We start from the raw sequence: 27,779 nt of genomic DNA, 5'->3' as shown, positions 1-27,779 counted from the left end.
TCTTTCTGGGGACACTGCCACTCGGCACCCATCACCCCGGGCTCTGTATCCAAGAAACAAGCGAATGAAATCACTTCCACGGCAGCCCGGGCTCCCCGGCCGCCGCCCCGGCCCCCGGTCCAAGGCCTGGGCTGCCCAAGCCAAGAGAATAAAGACGAGACCGACTGAGGTATAGTTCAAAGGTTGGTATCTTTTTTGGTTTCCTCTTTTTTTTGCTTTTATAAAGAAAAATAAGGTTGTATTTTTTGTTTGAAAGAAAACATAAGTCAGCCCCCTCCCCGCTCAGCCTCTCCCCTGCCCCTGGGGGGCGCTAGGACCACCGGCCCTGGGCAGGAGGGGCCAGGCTGGCCCAGGCGCGAGAGGAGGGGGCTGGGCACTCGGTCAGGGCTTCCTCAGAGCCAGAGAGGAAGGGCATTCGGGAACGGAATTTGGCTTGGTTAGGCAAAAAGTAAAATTAAAAAACTCGACACACACGCCCACGGTACGAGTGGGGGCCAAGAGGCACCACCTCCGAGTTGGAACCATCTCTGGCAGCTGGAGTCTGGGACGTGGCGTGGCCCCTGGCCCCCAATCCCCCTCGTCCTGGGGTGAGGGGCAGGGCAGGAAACAGTAGCTCTCAGGAGTGGGGGGATGTCAGAGCAACCTCCTTCCCCACATGGTAAAAAAAAAATTACTAAGAAAGCACCCAAAGCTTAATAAAACTAAACCTCCCCGGCAGGGAGAACTGGGGGCATCCTGCTTACCAGCAGAATGCCTTACCTGGCAAAAATGTGTAGAAAAATAAAATTCAACTTTATCCCTGAATGACAGAGTGAAGACCCTTCCCCTGCCCTCATGACCCTCCCCCCAATGAGTCTCAGAATTCACAGAGGCTGCCGCTTCCTCCTGAAGTGGCACGAACGCGTGCACTGACACGCGCACGAGTGTGCACGCACACACGCACACACACACACAGCCCCACACCTGTGTCCAGGGCCCAGGGCAGCGGGACGGGGATTCTGACACCCACAGGCAGTCTCTCCTTCCTCGCGGCATCGTGGGGGTCCCTGTGCCAGACTGAGACCCATCCTTCCTCTTCTCGGGGGCAGGATGGGACCCCAGCACAAGGGCAGGTGTAGGGGGCAGACCGGAAGGGCAGTGGCAGGACCAAGGGGCATGGGGTAGGAAGCAGGCTAGCCACAGTGGCCTGGAGACAGAGGTCACGCTGAGCCCACCGTGACAGCAGAATGCTGAGGGTGGGCGTGAGGGCCCAGTGTCATCAGAGACCTGCAGGCTGAGGGGTCAAACAAGGCCCCTGTGGACAGCGCATGAGGGAGGGGCCTGGAAACGGGGCGGGGCAGGCCCTGGGTAGTGCTCTCATGGTTGCAGGGCTGCTGCCTGGGAAGGTCACCAGAGGTAATAAAATGGGGGCGCAAGCAGGGAGAAATGAGTCTGGGGGGTGGTGCTTACACTAGTCCGGCTGGGCCCCTGAGACCCAGGAACTCTGAGGAGCCCTGGGCAGGAAACTCACCTGCCCACCCAGGAGAGCCAGAGGGAAGGCCTAGCCCACAGCCCACAGGAAGGGGCAGGACAATGGCAAAGGATGCCGGTCCTCAACGGGGCCTGCCAGGGGAGGTTTACCCTCCACCCGACTGGAGACCACCCCTCCCTCCTCCCCCAGGGAGCCTGAGGCGGCCCACGGGACAGAGGAGTACAGTACGAAGATGTAATCACAGCCCGCGGGTGCGGGGTCAGGGCCAGCTCCTGATCCCGTCACAGTAGTCGTGGCATTCCTGCCAGGCAGGGCTGGATGGTGGGGAGGGACCCCAGGGTCACGCAGCCCCTCGGGGACCCCTGGCTTCAGGATCAGAGTGTCAGCACCAAACACACAACTGATGTCAGCCAAGGAGGTGGGCGGGGAGGGCTGTGATCCCCAAGACCATGCCCAGCCCCGCAGTCTGTTAGGTGGGGAGAAGGCTTCCGGGAACAGGACTCCCTCTGTCGAGGTCAAGGGTCCTGGAGAAAAGGGCGGAGGCGGCAGCCCCTCGAGGAGGGCTGAGGCCGGCAGTGGTGGAAGCGGCATGCACCTGGGCGCACCCTCCGAGACTCTCTGGGTGCCGGGAGGCTGCGGACCGCGGGTCAGCGCAGGCTCTGGTACAGGTAGGCCGAGGTGAAGAGGGCGTTGACAGTCAAGCTCACGGCCAGGAGGCCCCGGATCAGGGAGGGGCCTAAACGACCTTCCAGAGAGAAAACGAGAGACCTGTGAGAGCTGTGGGGCTGAGGCCCCGCCCCCAGGGAGGCTCTCCTGGGCTGAGACCCCGCCCCCAGGGAGGCTTGCCTGAGCTGAGACCCCGCCCCCAGGGGGGGGGTGCTCCTTGGCTGAGGCCCCGCCCCAGTTCTTTCCGGGCACCCAGAGGCCTCCCCATCTGAAAAGACACGGGAACGTGGGGTCACTTGGTTAAATTCTGACTCCTTTTTTTTTCCGGCTGTGCCCTGCAGCTTGTGGGATCTTACTTCTCTGACCAGGTATCGAACCCGGGCCCTCAGCAGTGAAAGCGGAGTGCTAACCACTGGACCACCGGGGAATTCCCAAGTCCTGACTCCTTGGAGATGCCTCTCTTCCTGACCCTGTGCCACCAGGCAGGTACGGGCCAGGGCGGTACACACCTGCACCTTGCCATGGGGTACACCAGCTTTACAGACAGGACAGGATGAGTACCCTGCCCAGGCCTCAAAGGCGATAAGCTGCTGACTGGGGTCCCCCACCCCAAGTTGATGCTGCTGGGTCACATCCCAGACCCCACCTGATGTGGGAGCAGCGCCCATTTCCAGTCAGCTCAAGATGATCATTCCAGGAGAATCCTCTGTCAACATACATGTCTCCCACACGTCTGGCGGCAGTACCAGGAGCTGACTGCTGGGCTTTACACTGAACTGGGATTTGATCTCACAGCCCGCCCCCAGCCCGCAAGCAGAGGAGCCAGGATTTGAACCCAGGCAACTCAGTGCCCTGCGCAGCCTGCAGCCTCTGCACTGGCCCCCAGGGCGCCCACGCTGACGCCCTCCTGGGGAACTTTCTCCAAAGGTGAAAGTGTTCTGTATCTGTTCTGTCCAATCAAGCGGCCACAGGCCACACGCGGCAATGGAGCACCTGCAACGTGGCTGGTGCAGCTAAGCAAGTAGATTTTTATTGTTATTACATTTTAATTGTTAAATGTAAAGAGCCACCTGTGGCCAGAGGCTCCTGTAAGAGCGCAGATGCAGACCCTAATCTGAGTGGGGATGTTATCACAGACGGGGTCCAGGAGGCCTCGGGTGGGCCACCTCACCCTCTTCTGTCACCCAAGAGCCCTCGAGGGGCTGTTCTCGGACAGGTCTCAGGAGGTGGCTGCGGACCCGCAGACCCCGCGCCACCCTGCCCTCCCCCCGCGCATCGCACGGGGTGCAGACCTCGCCAGGTGGTGGCCTCCTCCGCGCACCCTCTGGTGGTGGTGTCCACCACACAGGAGGATGACTGCGACGAGTCGTCCTCTTTCTTGATGGAGCGGCTGCTGCAGGTGCTGCCTCTTTCCGGCGCTGACTTCATGTCTGCAGGGAGAAGGGGCGTTTCAGTGGGAGCTCATGGCTCACCCCCAGGGACAGACGCGGGGCAGCTCCACCTCCAATCCCAGGATGGTCCTCGGACGTGGCCGGCCAGCCAGCCTTGCCGGTCCCAACTCGCTCGGCCCGCCCCGGGCAGTGGGCAGTGGGCAGTGGGCAGTGGGAGGCCAGGTCCTCATTCAGGTCCTGTCTGCGTAGCTGCCGTGAAGGGAGCTGGTTTTAGATCAGGAGCAGCAAACTCAAACACCGCCAGGCGGTGGAAGACGACGGCCACAAGCGAGGCTGCAGAGGGGGCAGGTCGGTGGGGCAGGGAGTGGCAGAGGCTGGGCCGTGGGACCTCAGCCTGCCCTTCCACCTGTCTGGCCCAGCGTGGCCAGATCTTCTGATATCATACGAGACACAGGAAATCCACACATTCATGTGAAAGTTCTAGATTTTAAAGGTTGAGGCCTAATTTAAAAAATTCTAAAATGCTTTGCAGAAAAACTTCATTTGAGCAAAACAAAAACATCTGCAACCAGATGCAGCCTGATGCATTTTTGATCCATCCCAAGGAACAGAGGATCCTCAAAGTCAATTGCAAAAGAAGAAAATAAAATCAGCCAACAAAGGGCAATGCCCTGGAGGGTTCAAGGTCACCAGAAGCCAGGCCAGGGATGTCTGGACTTGGAAGAGTGGCCACACAGTCAGATAAGAGCCAGGACAGGCCCCGTGTGACCTCTTGACGGTGTTCCCACCGCTGCACACTGACCAGAGGCCTCCCACGGCCCGCTGGGCTCTCCTGCCTCTGAGAGGGCGGTCAGAGGGCCGTACCCACGGTGTGCTTCGTGTCCCGCGCCGGCTGCCTCTGTGGGACGGGGGGCGGCTCGACGGTGAAGAGGCTGCCATTGCGGGGCGAGTGTTCGTCGGAGCTGCTGGGGGTGTTAGGGGCCTCCCCAGGGGGCGACGGGAACAGCAGCAGCTTCTGCCCCTTCAGGTTGAGCCGGGCAGGGCTGATGAGGGGCCTGCGGTGGCGCAGAGAGCCAGAGCTGGAGGCCACTGAGCCGGCCACGGAGGGCGCTGGGGAAGGGACCGGGGAGGAGGGGCAGCTCCCCGACAGCAGAGAGAAGTAATCTGGAGGGCAGGAGGATGACAGAAACAAAGACGACAATATCGCGTCAATGTCTGCTCTGGTTAGAGGAGCGGCTTTGATCCTGGTGCTTTTTCCTGTATTGACCCAGGGAGAAAGGCAAGGCTGGGCCTAGACTGGGGGGCAGAGGGGAGCCCTGCTGGGAACTGAGGGAGGAGGGGCCTGTACTCCACCAGGCACCCGAGAGAGGGGAGAGGATCACGCAGCCTCAGCCATGCCCCCTCTGCCCCCTTCCCCCCGACTTCTATCCAAAGCCCCTGGTTCCTCCCTCAGCTGAGAGCAAAGCCCGGGGAGAAACAAACCCTGGAGACCTGAGGTCAGCGACCCTGAGCCCTGCTGACGCCGGCACCCCAAGTGCCGCCTCCACCTGTCACCACTGTAAGGACGACAGCATCGTAGCTGATCCTAGAAACTCTCACGCCCATTTCACAGAAGAGGAAACTGAGGCACAAGGGCGTGAAGCACTTGCCCAGGGCTGCACAGCTGGGAGGCACAGGGCTGGGGTTTGAACACGATCCCCTCTGGGGGCCAGTCTGACCCCAAAGCTCACGCTTAATGTGGCTGCTGTCCCACCCTGCACACGCTCTGGAAACGCAGGCCCACACGCTGCCCCGCCTGAGGCGGCTTCCGGGTCACTCCTCTTGGCATTCTGCCCTCCTCACCTGAAACCGGAACCTCTCTGGATCGGGACACCTGAGACGGTGGGCGGCTCCCACTGAACAGATACCCTGAGTCTGGAGAGGAAAGAGAAAGGCAACACAGGTCCCTGCGGAGACAGGGCCCCGGCTCCAGCCCCCTCCCCGCCTCCCACGGCTGCTCTGCCAAGACCGTTACCCAAGACCGTCACCCGTCACCCGTGCGGAGCTTTCACGAGGGCACGTTCCCACCTCGCACATGAGGGGACCAAAACCCACAGCAGGCCGCACGGGAGGTCGCGTCCCGGTACCTGACCTGCGCCTTCTTCGCTTCAGCCGTTTGGAGCCCTGCCCTGCTCCACTAACCCGTCGCCTGGCCACCTGCGCTGGGCCTTGGTGCGCAGAGCCCGCTGCCCCTTCCTCAGCCAAGTGCACCCCAAGGGCAGGGGCTCCATCTCATGAGCCCCTTGGTCCCCCATCTCATGAGCCCCTTGGTCCCCCAAGTGTCCCGCTGACAGCCGAGCGTGGAAAGATCCGGCGGCCTCCACGCGCCCACATGGGCGCTGCTACTCTACTGCCCGAAGGGCTCCGAGGGGTCCGTCGGCCACAGAGCCCCGCCTGCCCCTTCCACCCACCGGTCCGGGGACACAGACCCAGGTCAACCCCCAAGTGACTGTGTGAGGATGGCCACGTGGCCCAAGCACAGCCGGAGTCCTTTCAAGAACTGGGGAGGGGCCTTCCTGCTGGGTGTGAGCTGGAGGGACGCAGGGGTGAGGCCTGCAGCGAGAGGTGCAGAGACAAGTAGAGCAGAGAGAGAGAGACGGGAAGATGGACCCTGGCACTGCACCTGCGCCCCGGACCGCCAGGGCCTCCTGACACCTGAGCCGAGGACCCGCCCCAGCAATGGAGACTCTGGGATCCCACCCTGAGACCAGAACTGCTCTGCCACCCTCGGGGCAGGGGGGCCTCCTGAGCCCTCGCCTCGGGCCTCCCAGGGCAACCGGGAGGCTGCCTGCTGACACAGTGTGCAGGGCCCACGCCCGCGCTGCCCTGCAGAGGCTCGGGAGCTTGGGCCCCTGCCCCACCCTGGAGGCCTGTAAGCCTGGCGGGCTCCTGGGGGGGAGCTCCAGAGAACACTCTTCTGGGGAAGGGCCCAGCTTCCGGGCCCTCCAGGTCCCTGGGTCCAGGGCATTCCATGTCCACCCTGCTCCCCTCCCCCGCTCCAGCTGCTGTTCACGGGGGGCCCGCAGAGGCCCTGTCTATCAGCCCCGGGGCCTGAGCTCAGGAGCTCTGCTGAAAAGCCATTTCCAGGGGACGGCAGGCAGCAGCCACCCTCCGCCAGCAACACGGCTCACGTTCGGTGACACAGAAGTCCCTGGAGTCCAGGTCTCCGTACCACTCGGGGCTCTCACCCCTTCAATCCCAGCCTGAAGGCCTCAAACACTACCCACCGCTCAGCTCACGTGCTGCGTCCAGCGAGCCGTGTCTCCTGCAGTGTGGCCCACCCCCTACCTACGGGGACGCTGGACTCGAGTCCCGGAGGGAAACAGGTCCAGAGGGGTGTCGGCCTGGAGGGGGAGCCCCTGCCTGGGGGAGCTGCTCAGGGGCTTGAGACACTGCACGTCAGCAAGCCCGGCTTAACCAAGATGCCGCCCACCTTCCTAGAGGCTGGATCCTGCCGCACAGCCCCGCAGCCCAGGCCGCACCCCGAGGGTGAAGCAAACCCCGTGGGCACCGGGTGGCTTGCCAAAGTGAGGAGGTCGTCACGGAAGCCCCCACAGGGCTCCCGGGAAGACCCTGCTGGGGAAGGGGAGGGATGAGACAAAGCCTCCCGTGACAGGGGCCAGGTGCTGGTCACACTGGGGCTCCATAAACGCAGCAGACCTGAACCGAATTCCTGCCCTCTGGACCACACAGAAAGGCTGGGGGCAAATTTTCCAGCCCCCAGTGTCTCAAAACAAAGGCAGTTAATAGTAACAGTAAGAACGGTGATAAAAGACAAAACCCCGTGGGCAGGGACGTGGACCCACCGATGCCTAAGCGCTTTAAATACACCACCCGGTTTAACCCTCACGACCACCCACAGGGTGGGTTCCACTAGTGGCCTCAATTTTTTTTGAGGGCAACTGAGGCTCAGCATGGTTAAGCCCCTTGGCTAAGGCAGCCAGTGAGTGGACACAGCAGGGTCTGAACCCAGTTCCACCCGTCTCTACAGCAGAAGCACCACAACCCACCTCGGGCTCAGCCAGAGTCTCCGAGCCCAGCTGCCCCCAGCCCCGCGCTGCCCACCACTGCCCGAGCGCCACTTACCTGCTCGCATCAGAGAGGGGATGGTTCCCAGCGAAAGGGCCCGGCTGAGGCGGCCGGGCAGCGAGGAGGGCGAGGCCCGGCGGGGAGACCGGAACAGCTGCTGGTTGGCAAGTGGCAGGAAGCCGGGCGGGGCAGGGATGAACAGAGCCGGCGAGGGGCCTGCGATGCTTGGGCAGGGGACGGCCAGGCTGGGGCCGGCAGGGAAGAGGCCGGCAGAGTCTCCCGGGAAGTACCTGCGAGAGAGAGCCCGGCGGGCATGGGAGAGGGGAGTGGGTCAGCCCCGGGGGCCCTGGAGCGGCCTCCGCACGGCGGGCCCCCTCCCCTCCCACGGTGCGATGTGGGGCACGAGTCGGGGTCCCAGAGGAGGCGTGTGTTAGTTGCAGCAGAAAAGCAGTCCGACCACATTCACGCCATTAGGAGCGGGTGGCTGGGAGGTGCCAGCGTGACCCACCCCTCCCGGCATGCCCCCTCCGATCCCCCTCAGCCTCACAGCAAACTAGGTCCACTACGAGTCTCGGTATTAAAGTGACACTGTCGCCCTCACCAGCCTCACACCAACCCTTCACCTCGAAGCAAAAACGCCCAGCCCTGCGCTGGCCGCTCAATCGGGCCGACGGCCTTGGGCTCCTCCGCGCCGCTTCCCGCTCAGTGCCCAGAGCCCCCTGGCAGCGGCCGAGCTCGAGGGGCCCCTGCTCCCCAGGGCCCGACCCTCGGAGTCCTGCCGCTGCCCTCTGGTCTCAGACACTCCTCAAAAGCCCCTGGAAGAGCGGGGCGGAAGGCAGCCAAGCTTGGGAATCTCCGGGAAGAGGCTCTGGCCGGACACCAACTTGAACTTAGAAAGACCCGTTAACGATCGCAAGGCTGCCCGAAAGACGGAAGGTGACAGTGTCTCTTTAACTCGAGGATGGTACAGATCACACAACAGGACCCGGTGGCCCCAAGCCAGAATGTCAACCATGCTTCTGATTAAGGCAACCGATTACAGAGGGGGAGGGACAGAGGCAGTTAATACGTGATTAGTCCGCCGTCTGGACGGAGCTGCGGGAGGTCCAGCCTTACCTCGGTCCCCAAGGGACAACTGAGCCCATGGATAATGTGCCGATGGACGGGCAGGCTGGCTCAGTCCCTGCAGCAGAGCCGGGGGGCTGCCTAAGGTACCCACCCCGTGCCCACCACGACCTTGAGCTCAGGGCACCGCTGGCCAAGCTCCACTCCACTGATTTCCCTATCTTTCATCCCTGACCCTCTCTTTAAACAAGTTTTATGAGGAAAGTGTGGGGTCAGCTGATGCCCTCCTGGAGAATCGCGTGACCTCTTTAAAGTCTTCCAAAGCACCAGGAAGCCACCTGGACTTCAGAACCAAAGCTGGGGCCCAGTGTTTGGGGGACACGGGGGAATCAAGGCAGGAGCTCATCAAGCAAATCTACGGCGGAGTCTGGGCAACCTGGCTGGCCCCAGGCTGGACGCGCCTGCATTCCACCCGCTGACCCATCCTGCCTAAGCCTGTCTGACCCCTACCTCCTTTCCCCCAAAACACCTGCGGAAGGTTCTGCCTCTAAATACAAGATATGATTTTGTGCTGTCATTTTAGAATGACATACCGTTTGGCAGCAGGACAGACAACCTTGAGGAGTGGCCCAAGGTGGGGGGACACTCGGCACTCCAGTGAAGGGCAGTGAAGGTGCGCTGGGACCTTTGGCCAACTTGCTCCAATTATGCACGAAGCCCCGCCCCCTGCTGGGGCCTGCACCTCCCAGAGGACCCCCATCTGCCCTGTGCAGCAGCAGCCTGATGAGGGCAGGGCATGTGGGCCATGGGGGCGGGCACGCCCGGGCCCTTCCAGCGGGCGGCAGTGCGACTCTGCCCGCACTGGGCTTCCTGTGCCGCCCCACCGGGCAGCCCACAGGCCAGGCCAGGCCGGGAGTCGGCCGAGGGCCACCTGCAGTAATCGGCAAGTAAGAGGAGAGGGTCCAAGTCGGGCTGCAGGTTTCAGAGGTGGCCAGCTGGGCCCAGAAGCTGGGTTTTGTCAGCTCTTTCCTACTCTTCCCAGATTCTGCTCACACCTGGGGCTGCCCCAGAGCTTATAACCTGAGTCTCTCATCCACCTGGCACAGGTGCTTTCCCAATCTCTGATGCTACCACAAATGGTGGCACCGAGGGGGAGACGGTTCTGTGGTCTGACCCTCTCGCTGGGACATGCAGTGGCATCACTCAACTAGCAGATCCTTGTGAAGCACCAAGCGTGACCCCTTGTCCTGGCTCCGCAGAAGACAGGCCCCAGGAGGCCCCTGTCAAAGGAGCCCCATCTCTGCCAGGCTCCCGAGTGCTGCACAGGGACTGACACTTCCTCTGGCGAGGCCCACCCAGACTGCCTGTGCCTTCAAATCCCATCTCAGAGAGGCCCCAGCCTGGATCCAAGTCTGTGTGTCAGCCGGGACACAGGGGCTCCGGGGAGGGGGCGGGCGGCTGGCTGCACTGCCTCCCATCTGACACTGAGGGGGACCTTTGATTTTCCAAGCCAATCCCAGGCCAAGCCGGGAACAACAGGAGAGAGAGGACTACATTTTAAGCAGCAGTTTATGGAGACGAGGAAAAGTATGAGCCAGCAGGGCACCCAAGGATGGTGGGCCCTGAGCCGTTTGGTGCCCACGCTGCCAGCTCCCAAACCTGACTCTGGTGGGCACCCCGTCCCCCGAAGCCCCCGCCCCCGGCACAGAAGCCTCTGAAGGAACGTGAAAGAAAAAAACCAGAAAAGACGTGGTGCCTGACGCCCACCGGTCAAAGCAGGGCCCCGGAGGCATTTATTGAAAATACAGCATCAAAAACACTACATCTATGGCCGGGAGTTGCGGTTACAGTAATGAGAGGGTCACTAGACAATCATCCACGTCTACACAAGAGAGGATGGGACACTCGGTGACAGCTGCAGGCAGAAGGGACACGGGCCCCTCCCGGCAGGCTCCTGGGCAAGCGTTACGGGCGAGCCTGCTCGGCCTGGGGCGGGGACCCCAGAGCTGGAGGGAGAAGACGGCCCCTTGATCCCAGATGGTCTGACTGTCGTCCCCAGCGGAGGGGAGAGAGGCCCCCAGCAGGGCCGACACATTCCCAGGTAATAAGCCACGATCCCAGTGGTGCCCGCACTTCCTCAGCTGTCGCCAGTAATGTCGGAAGGTGCTGGAATATGCTCTATGTAATGAAACTTTAAGGGACAGGTGGGTGATTTTCAAACATCACACCAAACACTAAAGAGGCCAGGAAGCCTTCCTCGATGAGCTCCATCTCGTGCCATGAAGGTGTCCTTCCGTCCCCACTAGGGGGCAGGAGCGACATCTGCTCAGCAGGCTCCGGGCCAGCAAGAGAGCTGGTTAGGGTTGTTATAAATAATTTAACTTAAATACACACGTACACACAGATGTCCTGCTTCTACTCAACACCAAGAAAAACAGTAATTAGCATTGCGCCGCCAGTGTCCTTGAGAACAGGGCATTCCAGAGGGCAGGGCGCGCACAGCCAACAGACACGGGCTCCCCGCCCGGCGCCCCTTCTCCCCGAGGCTGGCCGGCCGGGGCGAGGGACAGGGCAGCACCCCCACTCCTCCTCCGTCTCGTCAGCGCTCTTCCACCTCACGCTCCTCCCCACCCGGGCGCTCGGCACACGGATGCCGAGGGGTGAGTGGGGAGGGGCGGCCGCCTCGGAGCCCGAGAACATGAGGACGGCGGGGCCTGCTCCCCGGGGGCTCTGCGAGGGGCCTGAGCCGGGCACGCTCCACCTGCCCCTCAGGCTCAGCCAGCTGACGGCCCTTTCCTGAGTTGGACCCGCACACGTGTGTGATCCGCTCTTGCCTTCCCTGGGCTCCCATGTGTACAGCGGAGGGGTTGGCACACTTGGGGCCACACCTGGAGGGGGCTCATGCCTGCAGCGAGGAGCGGCAGGACCCAGGGCCCTGGAGGGGCGCACGGCCTTGGTCCAGCCTCCTGCCACGGCCCTGGGAGGGCAGCCCCCAGGCTGGGAACTGCCTCCAAAGGTGGATAGCATGTCAGCCTCCAGAGCACATCCACGCCAAGGTCAGCACTCAGGGGCCCTGGAGAGGGGTCCAGCTCTCCCTCCACAGGCGGTAAACAGGCTGGCACAGCAGGGCCTGGCCCAGGGAGAGCGAGGCTGAAGCCCTGTGGGGTCTACGGCTGCCCTACAGGGAAGTGGGAAGCAGGAGCTGTGGTGCCCTGCCTGAGGGGCTCCAGGGACCAGGAGGAGGGCAGTGACAGGCCAGAGAGGAACAAGGTGACAATGACCTGGTGTTATGGGCCTGTGTGTCCCTTGGGCTCCTTACCCCATGCTAACCTTGGGCAGTTGGAACTCTTGCCAGGCATCATATTGGAGGAAGGGGGTGAGAGGAGGAAACTGGGGACACCCCTGGCATGGGGGGAAGGGAACAGGGCCAACGAGAGCAGTTCAGGCCCCGCGCTGCCTGCCAATCAGGGCCGCCTCGGCCCAGGAAGCCTGAACCCCAGTCCCTGCAGGGAGTGAGTGGGGGGCTTGGCCATAAAGGTTGGGGTCCTGCCTTTCGAGGGCAGAACCAGGGGCTTCCCAGGAGAGTGGGCAGAGTGTGTATGCCCGGGTTCTGCCTATCTGGCTCACAGTGGTGCCCAAACGATAGAGAAGTAAAGGAGAGGGTATTTAGACCTTAGACCTCCCCCCAGCCTGGGCCAGTTCCCACCACGGCCTGGCTGTTAAGAAACCTGCTGAGCACAGGAGAAGCAGGATTTCCTCCTATCCACCTTGAGAAAGGCCTCACCCCACACACTCACGGTCAAGGCCTGTCTGGGCCTAAGAACTGCACTCTCCATTCCTGGGGAAGGAGGCTGAGGGGTAACAGGGTCTCAGAGCAGGGAACCCAGGGGGCAGCCCTGTCTCCTCCTGGTTTCACCAGCTCCACGGGGCCTACGGGGCAACGGGCAGGACCAAAGGGACAGACCAGAGAAGTGACGGTGGGACGAGGTAGGGGGCTCTGCTCTGGCCCCGGCTCAGCAGCACCTGCCCATGCCAAGCAGCCCGAGTGGTCAGGCCATGCGGCTAGGGCCCAGCCTGCAGCCACTGTCACCAACCCATGTCAGGGGGCCCAGAGACGGTGCAAGGTGAGAGGAGAAGCAGGCAGCCGGCCTGCAACCCTCTTCCCGTGGTGTCAGAGCCAGGAAAAGGGCCGTGGCCAGTGTGGGGTGCCTGGAGCTGCCAGCAGGAAGCCACGGGTCAGAGGCAGGCAGCATGGGTGCTGCCCGTGTTCCAGGCTCAGGACAGTGAGGGGGTCTTTGGCCAGAGAGGTGGTGGCAGTGAGCAGCTAGAGAGCACTCGGGGGGGGTGGGGGCCTGGGCTGGGGAATGGCTTGGTGGGGCCAGAAAGGAAAGGGGGACAGGCCTGACTCCTCGGGGAAGTGGAGGGGCTGGGCCAGGACCTGGGGCCCTAGGCTGGGCAGGGGGCGGGAGTGAGGCAGGTAAGAAAGATGCAAGACAGAGGGGCCCTGTCTGCGCTGCGGGCAAAGCCCTGGGCCTGTCCGTCCGTCTGTCCTCCCCCCGCAGTCACTGCTGCTTCTCTGACCTTCGGGGCCGGAACCTCCGTGGGCCCGTCGCCTTCCTCGTGGCCACGGCGGCCGTGAAGCCCACCAGGCAGCACAGGGACGTGGTGCTGAACTTGAGCGTGTCCAGCCAGCTGGGCGAGGCAGCCTGCAGGTACTGCTCGGCCAGGTGCAGCGCCAGCAGCAGGGCCCACAGGCCAGTGGAGAAGGCGTCGATCCTCCGGAGCCTGCAGGGAGAGCGGGAGTGAGGGCCCAGCGCGGCGGGATAAGACGACCCCTCCCGCTCCTGCCACCTTCATCCACCCCCAGTCCTGCTCAGAGGACAGAACCCAGGGCCATGAGGAGAGCGTGGGCCTCTGAATGCCGCTTCCAACAGTTACAGGCCGCACGACTCTGAGTCAGTGTTTCTCTGAGCCTCAGTGTTCTAGTCTGTACGATGGGGCTAAGAAACCTCCCTCAGAGTCACTGGGAGATGATGCGGACACCGTTCGGTACAGGGTCTGCAACCGCACAGGGAAGCAGAGCAAAGGCCCAAGGGCGCCCCTCGACCCTCCAACAGCCCGCGAGCTAGGTTATCACCACCCGACTCTGCAGATGAGGAGCCTGAGGTGGAGCAGCGAGGCAACGTGGCCCCAGTGGCCCCTCAGAGCCCCGCCCCTCCAGCCCGGGGCCTTCCTCCCACTGTGCCCTGCCCCGCCTGCCCCCCACGCACCTGACGCGGCCGGCCAGCAGCACGGCCAGCAGGCAGGTGAGCAGGCCCAGCCCCACGACGCCCATCTGGTGGCTCTGCCCGAAGGCCCAGGCCTCGTGCAGCTTCTCTGCCGCGTGCTTGGGCAGCAGGCCCAGCAGCTGCCGCCAGCCCTCGGCCCCAGGGGCTGTGCCGTTGTCAGGCGGGGCTGAGCCGTTGCTACCAGGTGGCAGGGCCGGGGGCAGGGGCGCCCCCGGGGCAAAGGGGTTGCTGGTGCCATACAGCGCGGTGGTCAGCAGGAAGGCGCAGGCCAGGAAGGCGAGGGCTCGCAGCACGATGACCTGGAGCGGGGCCTTCACCATGGACGAGCAGAAGCTCTGAGGGGGGGAGGGAGAGAGGGAGACACTGGTCAGCAAGAGGGACAGAGCCACCGACATCCGTCCTGGTGCCCACTCTGTGCACGGGGGTCTGGCCAGGGGCCCACTTCCTGAAGAACCCACCAGTTCCTGATGATCAGAGATGCCCTAAATTCTCACACACTCTTGGCTCTGTTTCTGGTTCACCACTGGGTCCCATTAATCTAATCTGTCTCATTTCTGGGCCGTCACCCCACTGCGAGCTCCTGTGTGGGGAAGAACTGTGCTGCCACATTCTCTACAGAAATCCTTTTGACGTGATGATGACCTCTTCTTTCAAGTACGTTTTTTTCAATCGTTTTCAAATTCTCATAAAAATTTCCTACTGCGGCTTTAACTGGAATTGTAATAAGTATACAGATAACTCTGGCCAAAATTAAGTTAAAAAATACGGCAGTAAGTTGTTCAGTCTGGGAACACGGTGGAGAGGAGGAAAGCAAGGGTCAGAGCATCCCACTGTGCAAATGGGCGTGTGGCTGGCGCGTGGCTGTGTGGTCGGGGGCCTGCCTGCAGACTGGGAAGCACACACCAACCAGTCGGCGAGATGGTCACAACCAGCAGGGCACCTCTGGGGACCCAGGGGGTGGGTGGGAATTTCTCTGGGGAGGATGGTTTTTACTTCTAAACCCACTTGCTACTTATATCACATTGTTTTAAGCCAGGACACGCCAGCATCTGAGTACAGTGATAAAAATTAACAATGGTTTTAGCCAGCCAGTCCTGGGCTCAAATCCTGGTGACACCACACACCAGGTACGTGGCCTCTGCAAGTGACTTAACCTCCCCAAGTCTGGTCTGCATGGCGCCTTGGAGAGCACCCACCACGAAGGTGCTGGGAGGAACCCACACAGGCGTTGGGAGGTGCCCAGGCTCAGCAGGGCAGCTCAGAAGCCCCCATCACGCACGCAAATAACAAACGTTCTCCGTAGGACCCCTGCTCCGCTCCGTCTGGGGAGAGGTTGGGACGTGGCCCCACGGGACAGCTGTTGCCCCAGGGAAAAGGGCCTCAGCGCTGCAGAGCTGCCCCTAGTCACTGGCCCAGCCCTCTGGGAAGGGGTTTCCTGCACAGACTCAAGGGCTGGGATGCCCGGAGTGCCCCACGGACGCCCCTCGGACCTGCGTGTGGGTCTGGTCGGCCTCCCGGCGCTTGAACCGGCGGCTGAGCAGCAGGGCGCGCAGCTGGCGGTTCTGGTGCTTGATGTAGTGCTCGACGGCTGCCTGGCACGGCCGGCACAGCTTGTACATCTGCTCCAGGTGGTGCCGGTACACCTCGATCTCCTCGTCATATCTGCCCTGCGGAGGGGGACGGAGGCTCAGGGTCTCCAGGGGGCGACCATGTGCAAGTCGTCCCCAATCTGCACCTGCTTCCCCTGCTGCCCAACAGGACAAATGGCTGGGAATAAGGGCCGCCCAGAGGCCGGGACACAGCAGGGCCCTCAGGTGACAGCAGACACTCCAGCCAATTCTGTCGCTCCGAAGGACGCACCTTGAGGCCAGAGCCTGGGACGTGGCCCCTGCTTCAGGCCCTGCTCCCGGACTCCAGAGCTCCAGGAAGGCAGGTGACCCACGGGGGAAGGTAGCTCTGGGCTGACACCACCTGGACGTGGACAGACGGACAACCCAGAGGTGGGCCTGCCTCCCCCCTTAAGCCCAGTGGTCTAGAAGACACTGGAGAGCCCCCGGCCGGGCCAGGGCCCTAGCAGAAACCAAAGGGCCTTTACGCTTCAGGAACAGCCCAGGAGACCCGAGTCCCACCCCTCCTCCCCCAGGAGACGCAGCAACACCCACCCCCACCCCCCCGCCCTGCTCCCAGGGGAGGGCGGCAGGGCTATCAGTTTGGTCTCTTGCTGGGACTGAATGTGCCAGAAGACCTGCCCTGGCTGCCTCATCGCACATGCCTGCCCTTCTCTCTGCAGCCTCCCCGCCTCTCCCCTCCCAGCCCCAGCTCACCTCCATTTCCCTCCCTCCCCCACTCCCAGGCTGGGCCTTGGGAAAGTCAGTGTCTCTGGGCTTCAGCTGGGATTTTCTCCTGAGCTCACGGAACCCCCAGACTGGGCGAGGTGACATCAGCTAGATGACAAGGCTGCTGGGCTCCACGGTGGACCCGGCGGAGGCAAAGCCCTAACACCAAGCCTCTGGGCAGCACCTGTCTCCCCTCCTCTCCTGCAAGCCGGGACATCGTCCACCAACTCCAGGGCAAACTGCCCGCCAGCCAGTGGCTGAGACTGGCTCAGAGGGACACGGACAGGATGGTCCAACAGGGCCCCGAGCTGGAGCCCGAGGACCCTCCCTCCCCCGCCCAGGGACAAAGCCCTCTGGACCGGCACGAGCTGGGCCTTCCACGATGCTCCCAGGCTTGGGGCCCCCAGAGCAGTGACACGAGACAGGAAGAGCAAGAAGCGAGTGGCAGCTGAGATGACTAGATCACACACGCGGAACACAGGGCCAGCACGGGCCGGGGTGAGGAGGGGCCTCCCCTCCACTGCTCTAGCCCCCAGCCCCTCCCACACCCCGCTCACCTCATCACGTGGCGAGAAGGCAGCCAGCTGCTTGATCTTGGTGGTCTGGTGGTGACTGCACCGCCGGCACAGCAGCACCTGGCTGCTCACCCACTGCGGGGGCTGCATGGGGGCCCGGGGGCCGGGCGTGCCGCTCACCACGTGGTTCAGGTGCTCCAGGTACTGGGCGGGGATCGGCTTGTTGTAGTCGCCGTTCTGGGGTGGGGAGGAGGACCTGAGTCAGGGGGAGCCCCTCCCCACGGGCAAGAGCCTCCCCACGGGTTCGGGCCAGGCGTCGGACAGAGGCCCCGCGTGCCGACACTCCACGGAAGTGGATCGCTAACACTCCCTCGCTTTACGTGCAACGCAGAAGCTCTCCTTCCAAAAAAAAACTTCACGGGAACCCCCAACACAGGCGATATGCTGAGGGTGCAGCCTGGACCCCGTCCCCTGCCCACACTCCCACCTGGTGTCCCTCCTCAGGACCCAACAGGGGCTGGCACAGGGGTCGGCAAACTCTGGCGATGGGCTGGCTGCCCACGTCTGTGAATAAAGCTTTCCTGGGCTTTATTCACAGCCACAGGCGCTACTCATGTCTGTGGAGACTCTGCAGTGCCGAGCAGTCGCAAGAGACCGCGTGGCCTGCAAAGCCTGAACTCCTCATTGCCTGGCCCGCAGAGAGCCTGCTGACCCCGGCCTGGTGCAAGGCAGAGACTGGGCTTCAGAGCCAGAAAGATCTGGGTCTGAACCCAAACCTGCCAGTTTCAGAGCTGTGACTTTGCACAAGTCACCCTAGCTCCCCGAGCCTGTTTGCTCCTCCTCAAAGGAGGGGCCCAGGGCCCGCAGGTCCTGGATGGGAGGGCCGCACCTCCTGAAAGCCGTTGTACTGCTCGCAGTGGGGGCAGTCCCAGCAGTTGCGGTTCCCATAGGGCACCACCGTGTCCTGGTTGCAGAACCAGCAGTTGACGACGGTGTGTGTCGGCTTCATCCTGTGGACGAGGAGAGTGGAATCAGCGGGAAGACCTCCGTACCCATGCGACAGGAGACCAGGGAGAGCATGTGGGAAGCGGGATGGGGACCCCGAGCTGGAGATGCAGGCAGGCGGAGGAGGGCAGGACGCTGTGTGTCCAACAGCAGGACCTGGGCTTCTCCTTGGCCTCTGAGGCCAAGCCTCCCCCGAGCTGGAGACGCACCAGGAACCCAGGGCCAGCCAGGCCACGGGGCCGACAGGGACCAGGCTCTAGAGCCACACTCCCTCCCCGCAAGGCCCGCAGACCTGGGCCTGTTCCCAGGTTGCGGAAATGGTGCTCCCTGGGGAGTTTCCAGATGGAAGGCACCTCCTGGGCTTCACAGAAGCCCCCAGGAGAGCGAGGGCCAAGGAGGCCAAGGGGTAGGGACTGCAGAAGGCTGCTCAGCCTGGGGCCCCCCTCCCCGGCAGGGGGACAGGACAGGCTGGCCACAGTGGCCCTTGCCAGCCACATGTGTGCTGACAGGTGGGGTGTGCAGGATAATCCCGGCCCAGACACCGAGGGATCTGTGCTCCAGGGCCCTCCATCCATCTCCCTGGCTGTTGGGGGTGTGTGTGTCGAGGGGGTTGGGGAATGGACATGGCAACTACCAAGCAAACCCCTCCAGTCCCAAGAATCTAAAACAATGTGGGCGACAGGTGGCAGCTGCTTGAGCCCTGGGGTCCTGGCCTTGCCACTCCCGTCTCCCTACTCACCCCCAGAGTCCACCTCCAGCTCTGGGGGTGCCGCCTGGGCCTTTGCTGGGATGGGCAGCCATACCACACACGGACACCCCTACTGTCCACAGGACAGCACGGCCCCAAGATTCCACAAGCCAGAGCCCCCGGCCCTGCCACCTTCTCCTCTCCCAGCCTTGGCCCGCATCTGCAAAGTGGGAGCGATCACAGAACCAGGGCATCTGCGTGTTACAAGGACCCAATGACACAAGACACGTAAAGCTGCTTCGCAACGCAGGGCGCTGGCTGTGTCACTACCCTGTCCCCGGGACTGTCAGGGGCCTGGAAGAAAGGCTGGCCCGCCGGGAAGCAGAGCTGCTGCTTCTGACACCACTGATGCTTCCTGGCCTTTCCCTTCCACTGACCATGGGCAGGTTACTAGAGTTCTCCAAGCCTCAGTCTTCTCACCTGTCGACTGGGGACAAGACATGTCAAGTGTGGGAAGCGCTTATGGTGCCCAGCTAAATACCCAATAAATGACAGTTTACATGGGGAGGGCAGGGGAGGGGAGGAGAAAGCCCGGACAGAGACAAGGACATGAAACCAGACCCTGCAGGGAAGGGTCCCAGGGTCCACAGAGGGCACCTGGCTCACCCCAAGCAGCTGCAGCTCCAGTTCAGGCCAAGGCCCTCAGAGTGGACGACAAGGGACCGCACGTCTTCAGCATCACTGAACCAGAGGGCGAGGCCCAGAAACTGCAGCACTGGGCAGCGCGGCTCGTGGTCACGGTGTGGCCTTTGGGGAAAGTCATTTCTTTATCTGGCCAAGGGGGATAATGATAATCCCTGCCCCCAAAAGGCTGCCGAGGGGATCAAATGAGAGAATTTAGGAAAGCGCTGAGCTGGGCAGGTGATCAGCGGAGGCATTTTGACAGCTTCACTGGGCTTCAGGCAAAGAGCAGTGGAAGGAGGCGGCTAGCGGTATGGGAACCTGCTCTGCTGAGAAGCCGGCACTTGCCATTCCTGGGCAGTTAGGCACTTGGCTTTCTCTTTGTTAATTTGTACCTGCTTTACAGGCTTCTTTGTTAGAGTGCACAGTGGTGTGTCCAAAGGGGTGATGAGGCAGGCCGGAAAACCTCTCCCCTCTGCCCCCAGGTCCTGCTGTCCTCATGATGGGCCCCTCTGCCCCCTTCACCCCAGAAGCCCACCGCACCACACCCCGCCTCTGGAGAGAAGCCAGCAGAAGAGCTGGCAGCCCACGAAGAAAGAGAGATGGGAAGGGAATAAAGACGACCGGTGGCAGGCGAGCAGGAACTGAGGTTTTGGTCCAGGGGGCCAGGCAAGAAGCCCCTCCCGCCCAGGAAGTCATCATTTCCACCCTGAACCTCCAGCTCTGTTGCTAGGGAAGTGAGCCTGGCCTGGAAGCGGGTGGCAGGAAGGGGAGGCTGGGGATGAGTCCTGGTCCCTGGGCCAGCGGCTCTGGCTTGGTAATCCCTGCCCAGGGTTGGTGGGGTGAGGGTCCTCTCTCGCGGACAGGGCAGCTGCCTGCCACCTTGGCCAGATGGGGACCCCGTGCCAGGAAGTCACCTCCCACAGCTCCCACGGGGTGAGCCCTGAAAGCGCGTGCAGGCCTGTGAGCGGCAGACGGACCAGCAAAGCTACGGGGAGCTGGGTGTGAATGTCAGCTCCCCAAGTACCAGCGCCGCTGCCGCCCGCCCGAAGCGTCACGCGCCAGACACGTGGATGAAGTGACTCACGTTCGCGGGCTGCACTTGACGGCTGACTGCACAGCTCGTACGTACTGTCCCCACAGCCGCTGGGCGGTCCTGGCCTCTGGGCCTGCACCCACCTCTACCAGGCCTGACGCGGAGCCTTTGGGTCAGCCTATCTGAGCCCGCTTGGCCGGGGTCCTGCTCAGGGAAACGCCCCTCCACCCTGCTCCCCTCCTAATCCCTCAACCCGCTTCTCCCGCAAGCCAACAACCTGCGCCCCCAGTGAGGCTCTGGGTCCAACCACTCTTCGTGGTGGACAAGATCTGAGGGGACAAGACAGAATGTCCCTGTGACACAGGCAGGAGCAAGTTAGATGGGTCCAGGCCAGGCCACCTCAGGTGGAAGGCTGGGCCCCAGAGGGCGAGCGGCCAGGAGGGTCTGGAAGGTGCTCACCCAGCTCCTGCTACCTGTGTGCTGAGCTCTCAGCCTCTGCTGGGGTTGGAGGAGGCCTGAGGCAGCCAAGGGCAGGATGGGCCCCTGGGGGGGAGCCAGGGGCAGCTGCATGCTCTGGAACCATCCCTCCACAAGCCCCAAACCCACAATGGGGAAGAAAAGATGAACACAGGCCCCTAACAATGGTATCACCCCCTCAGCCCTAAACACGGGCAGTCAGTTACAACAGAGCTCATGCCCTGGCATCCCGCTGTGCCCTACAGGTCTGGTGGGAGCGGGCGGGTGTGAGTTCTAGCCCACCACTGGCCCACCTCTCTGAGGGCTGCAGCTCCCCTGCCAGGGGGCGGGCACCTGCTGTGAGCCCAGCACTGTGCCACACGGAAGAGACACTGTGTGGGGCTCAGTCCCTGCTGGGGCCGGGGGGTGCTCAGAATCTGGGGGAGGCCCGTGCGTCCACCAGTCTCCGCCAGGCCCTGAGAAGTTCCCCAAGAGGGTTTGGCACACAGCCTGTGACCCTGGGCACCATGTGCTGGCCTGGCGGGGTCTGGAAGATGGTCTCTGAGAGTCAGGCTGGTTCCCTCGGGGGCCGAGAGGTCAGCCTCCAGCAGGGCCCCGAGGGGATCCCAGGACAGGCTCATAGGCGAGGGGTCCTTGCTGGACCCCACACGGCTCCTCACCTGCTCCTCTGTGCCCTGAGTGTTGTCCGATCCACCGGGGAGAATCCAAGGAGCAGCCTCCTGGGCAGCGGGACAGCGGCACCAATGTGCAACACAGTGCCACCAGGACCCAGCGGGCCTCCAGCCGCCCGCGCCGGCCTCGAGGCGAATCACACTTAGGCCCTCAGCAGTCCAGCCAACACCAAGACAGAAAGCCCGGATCCGCCCTCGGTGGACCACGCCGGTTCCTCAGCACAGCCCGCGCTGGCTGGGCACACGCTGGATCGCAGGGAGGCAGAGACGAGCGAGGCTCTCCACTCCTGACCCGGGCACAAGGACGAGCATGACGACCTCACAGGGCAGCTGGTGACAGGTGCCACAGGAGAGAGCCAGCAAGTGGCGCATTTGCCGTCACCCTCAAGAAGGGGTTTGCCGGCCAGCAAGGCAAACGAGCAGATGGCCCTCAAACAGATGGACTGCGGGCAGGGGGGGCACCACCCGGCATGCGTGCAGAGAGTGGGGTCCCCCCAGCCAGAGTGCGCAGCACCAGGAGAGCCTGGCGAGAGGTGAGCGGGAACCAGGGACCCTGGACGCCAGGCCGAGGCTCTGCTCCTTTACCCGGGAGGCTGCATCCTGACTCTGTCTCCTCTGTGTCCACCAGAAAGTGGACAATCCAATAACCACCTATGGGGGCCTCCAGAGGTCTTGAGTAGGGATGTGCTGGCAGGAGATGGACACGATGCCAAGCGGCAGAGCCCGGGGGTGGGAGTTTGGGTGGGGGAGGCGCAGGAAGCCACCAAGACTGCCTGGGTACAGGGCGCGCCAGCCTGGGGAAGTGTAACTGGGGCTTCCACCTGGCCTCCTATGGGTGCAGAGCGACAGCCAAGTTGCTCAGTGAGGATCCAGAGCACGAGGCTTGGTTAGGAGCTGAAGGGCCAGAGTGAGGCAGGGCTCTGCCGTTTAGCAACTTGGTGTCGTAGGGCAGGAAGCACAATCTCCCTGGGCCTCTGTTTCCTCATCTGTAGAATGGGGCCAGCGGCAGCTCCTGCCCGCCCCCAGGTCACAACACACGGTCCCGTCAAGAGGACTCCGCGGGTGGGAAGCCAGGGTTGGCCCTGCCTGAGGCTCTGGGGACCGCAGCCCTTCAGAGAAGCGGGCTCTTCCCCCTGCTCCCCGGCCGATCCTCCGTCCAGCTCCCTCCATCTCTGTGCTGAGCCCCCAAACACCCAGCCGGCCAAGTCCATTTCCAGAAACAACTCTCCTCACATGCCCTCCCCAGGGTCATTCAAAACCCACGCTGTGGCCAAAGCCATTCCTCACTGTCACAGTTTCCCCCACAGAGGGAGAAGGGCTCAGCCTGGTCTTGCTTCTGAATCGTGACAGTGGCTAATTTACGACCCCTAGACAAAGGCCAGCGCTCTGGTAGAATCTCAGAGCCTCCTGGGAAAGGGCTGGTCCTTCTCAACCAACAGGTCCCAACGCCACACCACGACTCTGGTGTCATGCCACACTGGTACCCTCCTGGCTCCCTCCAAGCAGCTCGCCCAACACTGCACCAAGGCCTCAGACTCCTGTCTCCGGGAGAGGGAATGCTGTGGCTGGCAGCCCAGGAGGGGAGACGGGACCCCCAGGAACAGCCGCAGCACAAGACGGGAGCTTGAGGCACAGTGAGCAAACCCAGTGCGGATCCAGCCACACCAACACGAGTGAGAGCTGCAAAGCCTGGAGACAAGGCCTGGCCCAGGCTCTGATCCTTGGGCTGACATTCCCTGCCCCCGGTTAACTGGGAGGCAAGCCGGGCTCTGGGCACACCTCTGCTGTCGACACGCTCTGGGAATCTGGGCAAGAGCAAGCGGCATGCACCTCTGCACCTCAGTTCCCTCGCGTATAAGATGACTGGTTTGAACCAGTTGGTCCGGCAAGCCCCTCCAGCTTCCAAATTTTGGGCACAAGCCGGGACACGTAGAGCTGTGTGTTGTCAGGGACCCCTTGAGGCCGCCCCCTCCTCAGCCTGCCGGTCTGGCTCATCCTGCAGACACAGCTGATGTCCCTCCTACCCCTTCCTCCCCCGGGAAGCCTGTGACTCAGTCGCCCTCACTTCTTTTCCCCTTGGGTGAGAAGCAGTACACGGTGGTGGCTAAGGAAGAACAGACATGCCCTCCAGGTTCAAGTCCCAGCTCCCCCGCTTGCTGCTGAGTGACCGTGGGCAAGTTCCTTCGCTTCTCCCACCTAAGAGCTGCGCTTCCACATCCCCTGCTGAAGCTACAAGCCCACCCATTCTGTCTCCAGAATGTTCTCACAACCCCACCTTTTTTCCCTATCCCCTGGGAAGGTGGATCAACTGGGGAGACAGTGGGGCTGTCCCTGAGGTCCTCCTGAAGCAAAGAGGCCATTAAGCTTTTATCCCTGACCATGGAGGCCAGCTCTGCACGGGGCGGGGGGTGGGGGGGGGGTGGGGGGGTGTCAGCATGATCTCTGAGCCGGGGTCGGGGTTGGGGAGCCGCCACTGAACCCGCTCAGCAGCCCAGCCCGGTTTAAACACCTCTGAAGTATGTCAGCCTTGCCTGCTCTTGAAGGCTGTAGAGCCCGGGAGTTAGGGATGCAGGCTCCAGGGTCAGGATGCTTCAGCTCACACCCTGACTCGTCTAATTAATAACAATTTATGTAGCTCTTTTGTCCCTCAGCTTCTCTAGACAGAGCAGGGGCTGTGACTCTGAAATGGGCTTATGTGAGATTAGAACAACGCCCGAGACAAGCGTATGCGGCCCAGAAACCACCGGCCGGTGTTCACGCGACCCAACGTGCTCCTGAGGACCAGGGATCGGGGCTCAAGACGGAAAGGAGCAAGGCCCGACTCCCGCTCGACGCTCCCGCAGGGTTTGGGGACCCTGCAGACCCTGCGGCTGGGCCAGCGCAGGTCTCCGCGGGGGAAGAAGTTCGTACCTCACGCGCTGGCTGTCCCCGCCCGCCCCACATTCCTGGGGTCCCCCAACCCACTCCTCAGCCGCTTCGCGACTGGGGATCCCCAGCCCGGTTTTCTTTCCGGGGGCGGGGCGTGCACGGTGGGTCTCGGCGCGGGGACATACGGGCCGGGCCACACCGCCGCGCCGCGGCCTCGCCGCGCACGGACAGCGAGGCGCGGGCGGCCCCGGAGCCGGCGGGCTTGGGAGGACGGCGGGCGGAGGGCGGGGGCGGAGGCGGAGGCGCGGACGTGATACTAGCCGGCCGCGTGGGCCGCGCGCACTCACCTCCGCGCGATCCGGTAGAGCAGCACGCCGGCGGCGGCGCACGCCGTGACCCCCAGGCCACCGGCCAGGCCGGCCGTTGGGTAGCGGGCCAGCAGCGCGCTCATTCCCTCCATGGCTCCTGGCGCGGGCGATGGGCGGTGGACGGCGGCAGGCGGCAGGCGGCAGGCGGCAGCGTTGGCGCTGGCGCCGGCGGCGGGGCCGAGGGCCGCGGGCCGCGGGCGGGACGCGGAGCGACGGCGCGCGCCTCCTCCCGCCGTGACCTTCGCCGCTTTGCAGCCGGCGCGGGCCCGCCCCCTGACTCGGCGCGCTCCCGCCGCGCAGCCAATCGGAGCTTGGGGCGAGCCCGGTGGGCGGGGCGCCGGCGGAAGTCGCCGTACTGGCCAGAGCGCGCCCTCCCGCGGCCGGAGGGGGGAGGTGGCGCGGGGCCCGGCCCGGCCCTTCTCCGCTCCCGCTTTGCTCGCCCGGCGCCCCAACTTCAGCATCCCGGGCTAGTTAAGTCTTTCCCCGGCTAGTCCGGTCTTCCCAACGCCTAGCCAAACCGGGCCTATGCGCGCGACGCTGTTTTACGGCAAGTCGGAGCTTCTTAAGCCGCTTCCACTGAAGCCACTCCAATGGTCAAAAAATTAGTTTGTAGAAACATGAACCCCGCCCCCTCCCGCCATAGGGAGGAAGATAACTAGATCATGGGACAGCCATGCTACGGAACGTAATTCAACTATTAGAATGTCAGAGCTATAGGTATTGGCCTAGAGGGACGAAACAGTTAAAAAAAAAAAAAAAAGCAACATGCACATTAATTTTGTTAATACCTAAGTTTGAATAAACTCCTACAATATGTGTATGTTTATTGGAATAGACGATGATTAATACTGAACTGCAAACAGCTACCTCGGGGGGTGAAGATTCACTTCATGAAAGTGTTTCAGTATTATTGGTTTGTGCTAAATTACTTTTATAACTTAAAAAAAAAAAGCGCAAGTTAGGAATATTTGTATTTAATTCTGCAATATCTATTTCAGTGTTCCACAACTATTCGTGTTTTTTGAGGTCAACACTAGAATCCTTACCGTCCTGGACAGTGATGGGTGACGTAGCAGCAAATGTTACCTGTTTCCTGTTGCTGGTTAATCTGTCCCACATCCTAGCCCTGTGCCTTCACCAGGAACTGCAGACAAGGGAGCAGGGCACGAAGCCTGGGCAGTGATGAGAGTCTGCCTGGACGCTCCACTTTCTTGGAAGTAGGTGTCAGAGCAGAGGCTTTCCTGTGCTTCACGTCTGCTTTCACCACAAATGAATGAATAGCGGTGAAGCTTCCCTTCAGAATGTGAGGCGTTGTATTTAAGCACCATTCTCTTTCCAAGGAAGATTAAGTGTCTGTAGAACGTCCCACTCAAAGGAAGGGCTCTGTGTGATCTATGTGGACAAAGAATGCACCCAACAGTTCTGTCCTGGGCGTGACTAGAAGCTCACCTTGACTGGGGTGGAATCGTAATCCTTAAGTGAATTGAATGGAACGGTTTGCTGGACCTTAGCTTCAGAGTCAGATCATTGCGTAGGCTCGGATGCCCCTTCCACCTTACATTCATCTACTCAGCAAGCAGCACAAACCCACGATTGCTCAGTTTACTACTTACCTCCGGCGAGCCAGGCAAGCCTCAGAGCCTCTCATTTGTAAAATGTGCATGATGGTAAAATGTGCCTCCCAAGTTTGTCAGAATTAATTTAAATGAGAAAGTAACACCTTGCACAGTGCATGGCACACACGGGTAAGCAACGAGGGTTTTAAAAGTCTTATACATATGACTACTGAAAAATGGTGAAATGTCAGTGACTAAGCTTGTGGAAAAGAGAGAAATCAATCATGGGGTTTTTCCATTAACAGCTCAGTGATATATGCCACTTTAAAATCCAATAAGCCCCTTTCTAGAGGAAGCATCACTTTCTCCCTGCTTGTTCTCTTCCTACTTCTGGTACTCAACGTTTCTTTCATTTCAATGCCCTGGTGCAGAAGCAGAGAACTAAATTATACCAGCTTAACGTCAAACTTATTACCTCAAGAACGTATAAGTGAAAATTATTTCCAAATAATTCTCATACCCAACTAGTGAACATTAAGCAACCTAACTTTTGACCTTCATATTAGATGAAATCTTGAGGAAAAATTCAGGCTTCCGTATGAACATTAAAATAGGAAGGTGTTGCTAAGTGCCACTATTAAACAGTTAAAATGAGCTTCTGGAATAGAAATATCTTTGCTGTCACGCATTGTAGAATCACTGAAGTTTGACTAAAGTCACGTATTTTGACTTCCATTTAGTGTTGACAGTTGTAGCAAATAATGCTAGAGGGCTCAGAAACACCAACCCACCTCCTTTATGACCAAAGGTGAAGAGAATTAAACTCAATTGCATTTCAATTTGAAAATATCCACTTCTCATCCCTACCAGAGTATCTGCCACTGAATCTGAAGTTACAGTGCATCAGTGATTAGAATCAAGTATCTTTCTAGCTATTCAGATTGAAAAATAACCTTAATGTACCGTATACGCAAATCCCAGTGAAAGAGTTCATGGGAAGACCATCTATCTTACCTGCCTTCTGTCTTATTATCTTTCTGTCCTTTATTAAATTTCCTTTAAAAATGAGGGGGGGTTTACAACGCTGCTGATTTCTCGTTTCTAGGATTTTTTTTTTTTAACCTTAAATTCTAGGGTATTTAAACACCACCAATGCCTCCTGTCAGAATAAAAGAGCACTCCCCTAGGGGTGGGCAGTCGACGGTGCTCCCCGCCCCTCTTCTCCAGTGGTGGAGCCCCGAGAACAGGGCTGCAGACGCGCCACGTTCCACACTCACAGCTGACTCGGGAGGCTGCCCTCCGACACTCTCACAAGGGACCTGGGCTTGACTAGGCTGAACTGGGGAAAGTACGTCCAGGGGCAAGGTAGTTGGTAAACCATTCTTTAAAACTCTTGCCTTTGGTTCAAACTGGGGATAGAGGATAACTTCTGGAAAAGGTTTATAGTTTAAAATATTTAGTGTCAGGAAGCTGTACTTATTTTTTTAAACTCAGCAGCCGGAAAGCTTAAATGATCCATCTGTGGAAGGTCTGGAGACTAGCTGGGAAGTCTGTCCTGGTCTTCCCTGTGCCATCAAGATGTGGCACTTCCTACCTGTCCCACAGTGCAGGATCTTACAGTCAGATGAG

General features: G+C 61.3%; 1 protein-coding gene across 1 annotated transcript; it reads right to left on the bottom strand.

The window, feature by feature from the left end:
• Window positions 1–191: 191 nt before the first annotated feature.
• TMEM201 (transmembrane protein 201) lies at window positions 192–24,767 on the bottom strand. Its single transcript, XM_068538834.1, has 11 exons — window positions 24,574–24,767; window positions 17,690–17,810; window positions 16,843–17,037; window positions 15,440–15,616; window positions 13,932–14,284; window positions 13,243–13,446; window positions 7,654–7,886; window positions 5,371–5,442; window positions 4,393–4,692; window positions 3,430–3,567; window positions 192–2,216 (listed from the first exon to the last, which is right to left on the bottom strand). The coding sequence occupies exons 1-11, from the start codon at window positions 24,684–24,686 to the stop codon at window positions 2,119–2,121; spliced, it is 2,004 nt and encodes a 667-aa protein (XP_068394935.1). The 5' UTR covers window positions 24,687–24,767; the 3' UTR covers window positions 192–2,118.
• Window positions 24,768–27,779: the final 3,012 nt, after the last annotated feature.

Source organism: Eschrichtius robustus, chromosome 3, assembly GCF_028021215.1.
Source record: "Eschrichtius robustus isolate mEscRob2 chromosome 3, mEscRob2.pri, whole genome shotgun sequence".
NCBI lineage: Eukaryota > Metazoa > Chordata > Mammalia > Artiodactyla > Eschrichtiidae > Eschrichtius > Eschrichtius robustus.
The sequence above is the reverse complement of the archived record's forward strand: the minus strand, read 5'-3'. Positions and strand labels throughout refer to the sequence as shown.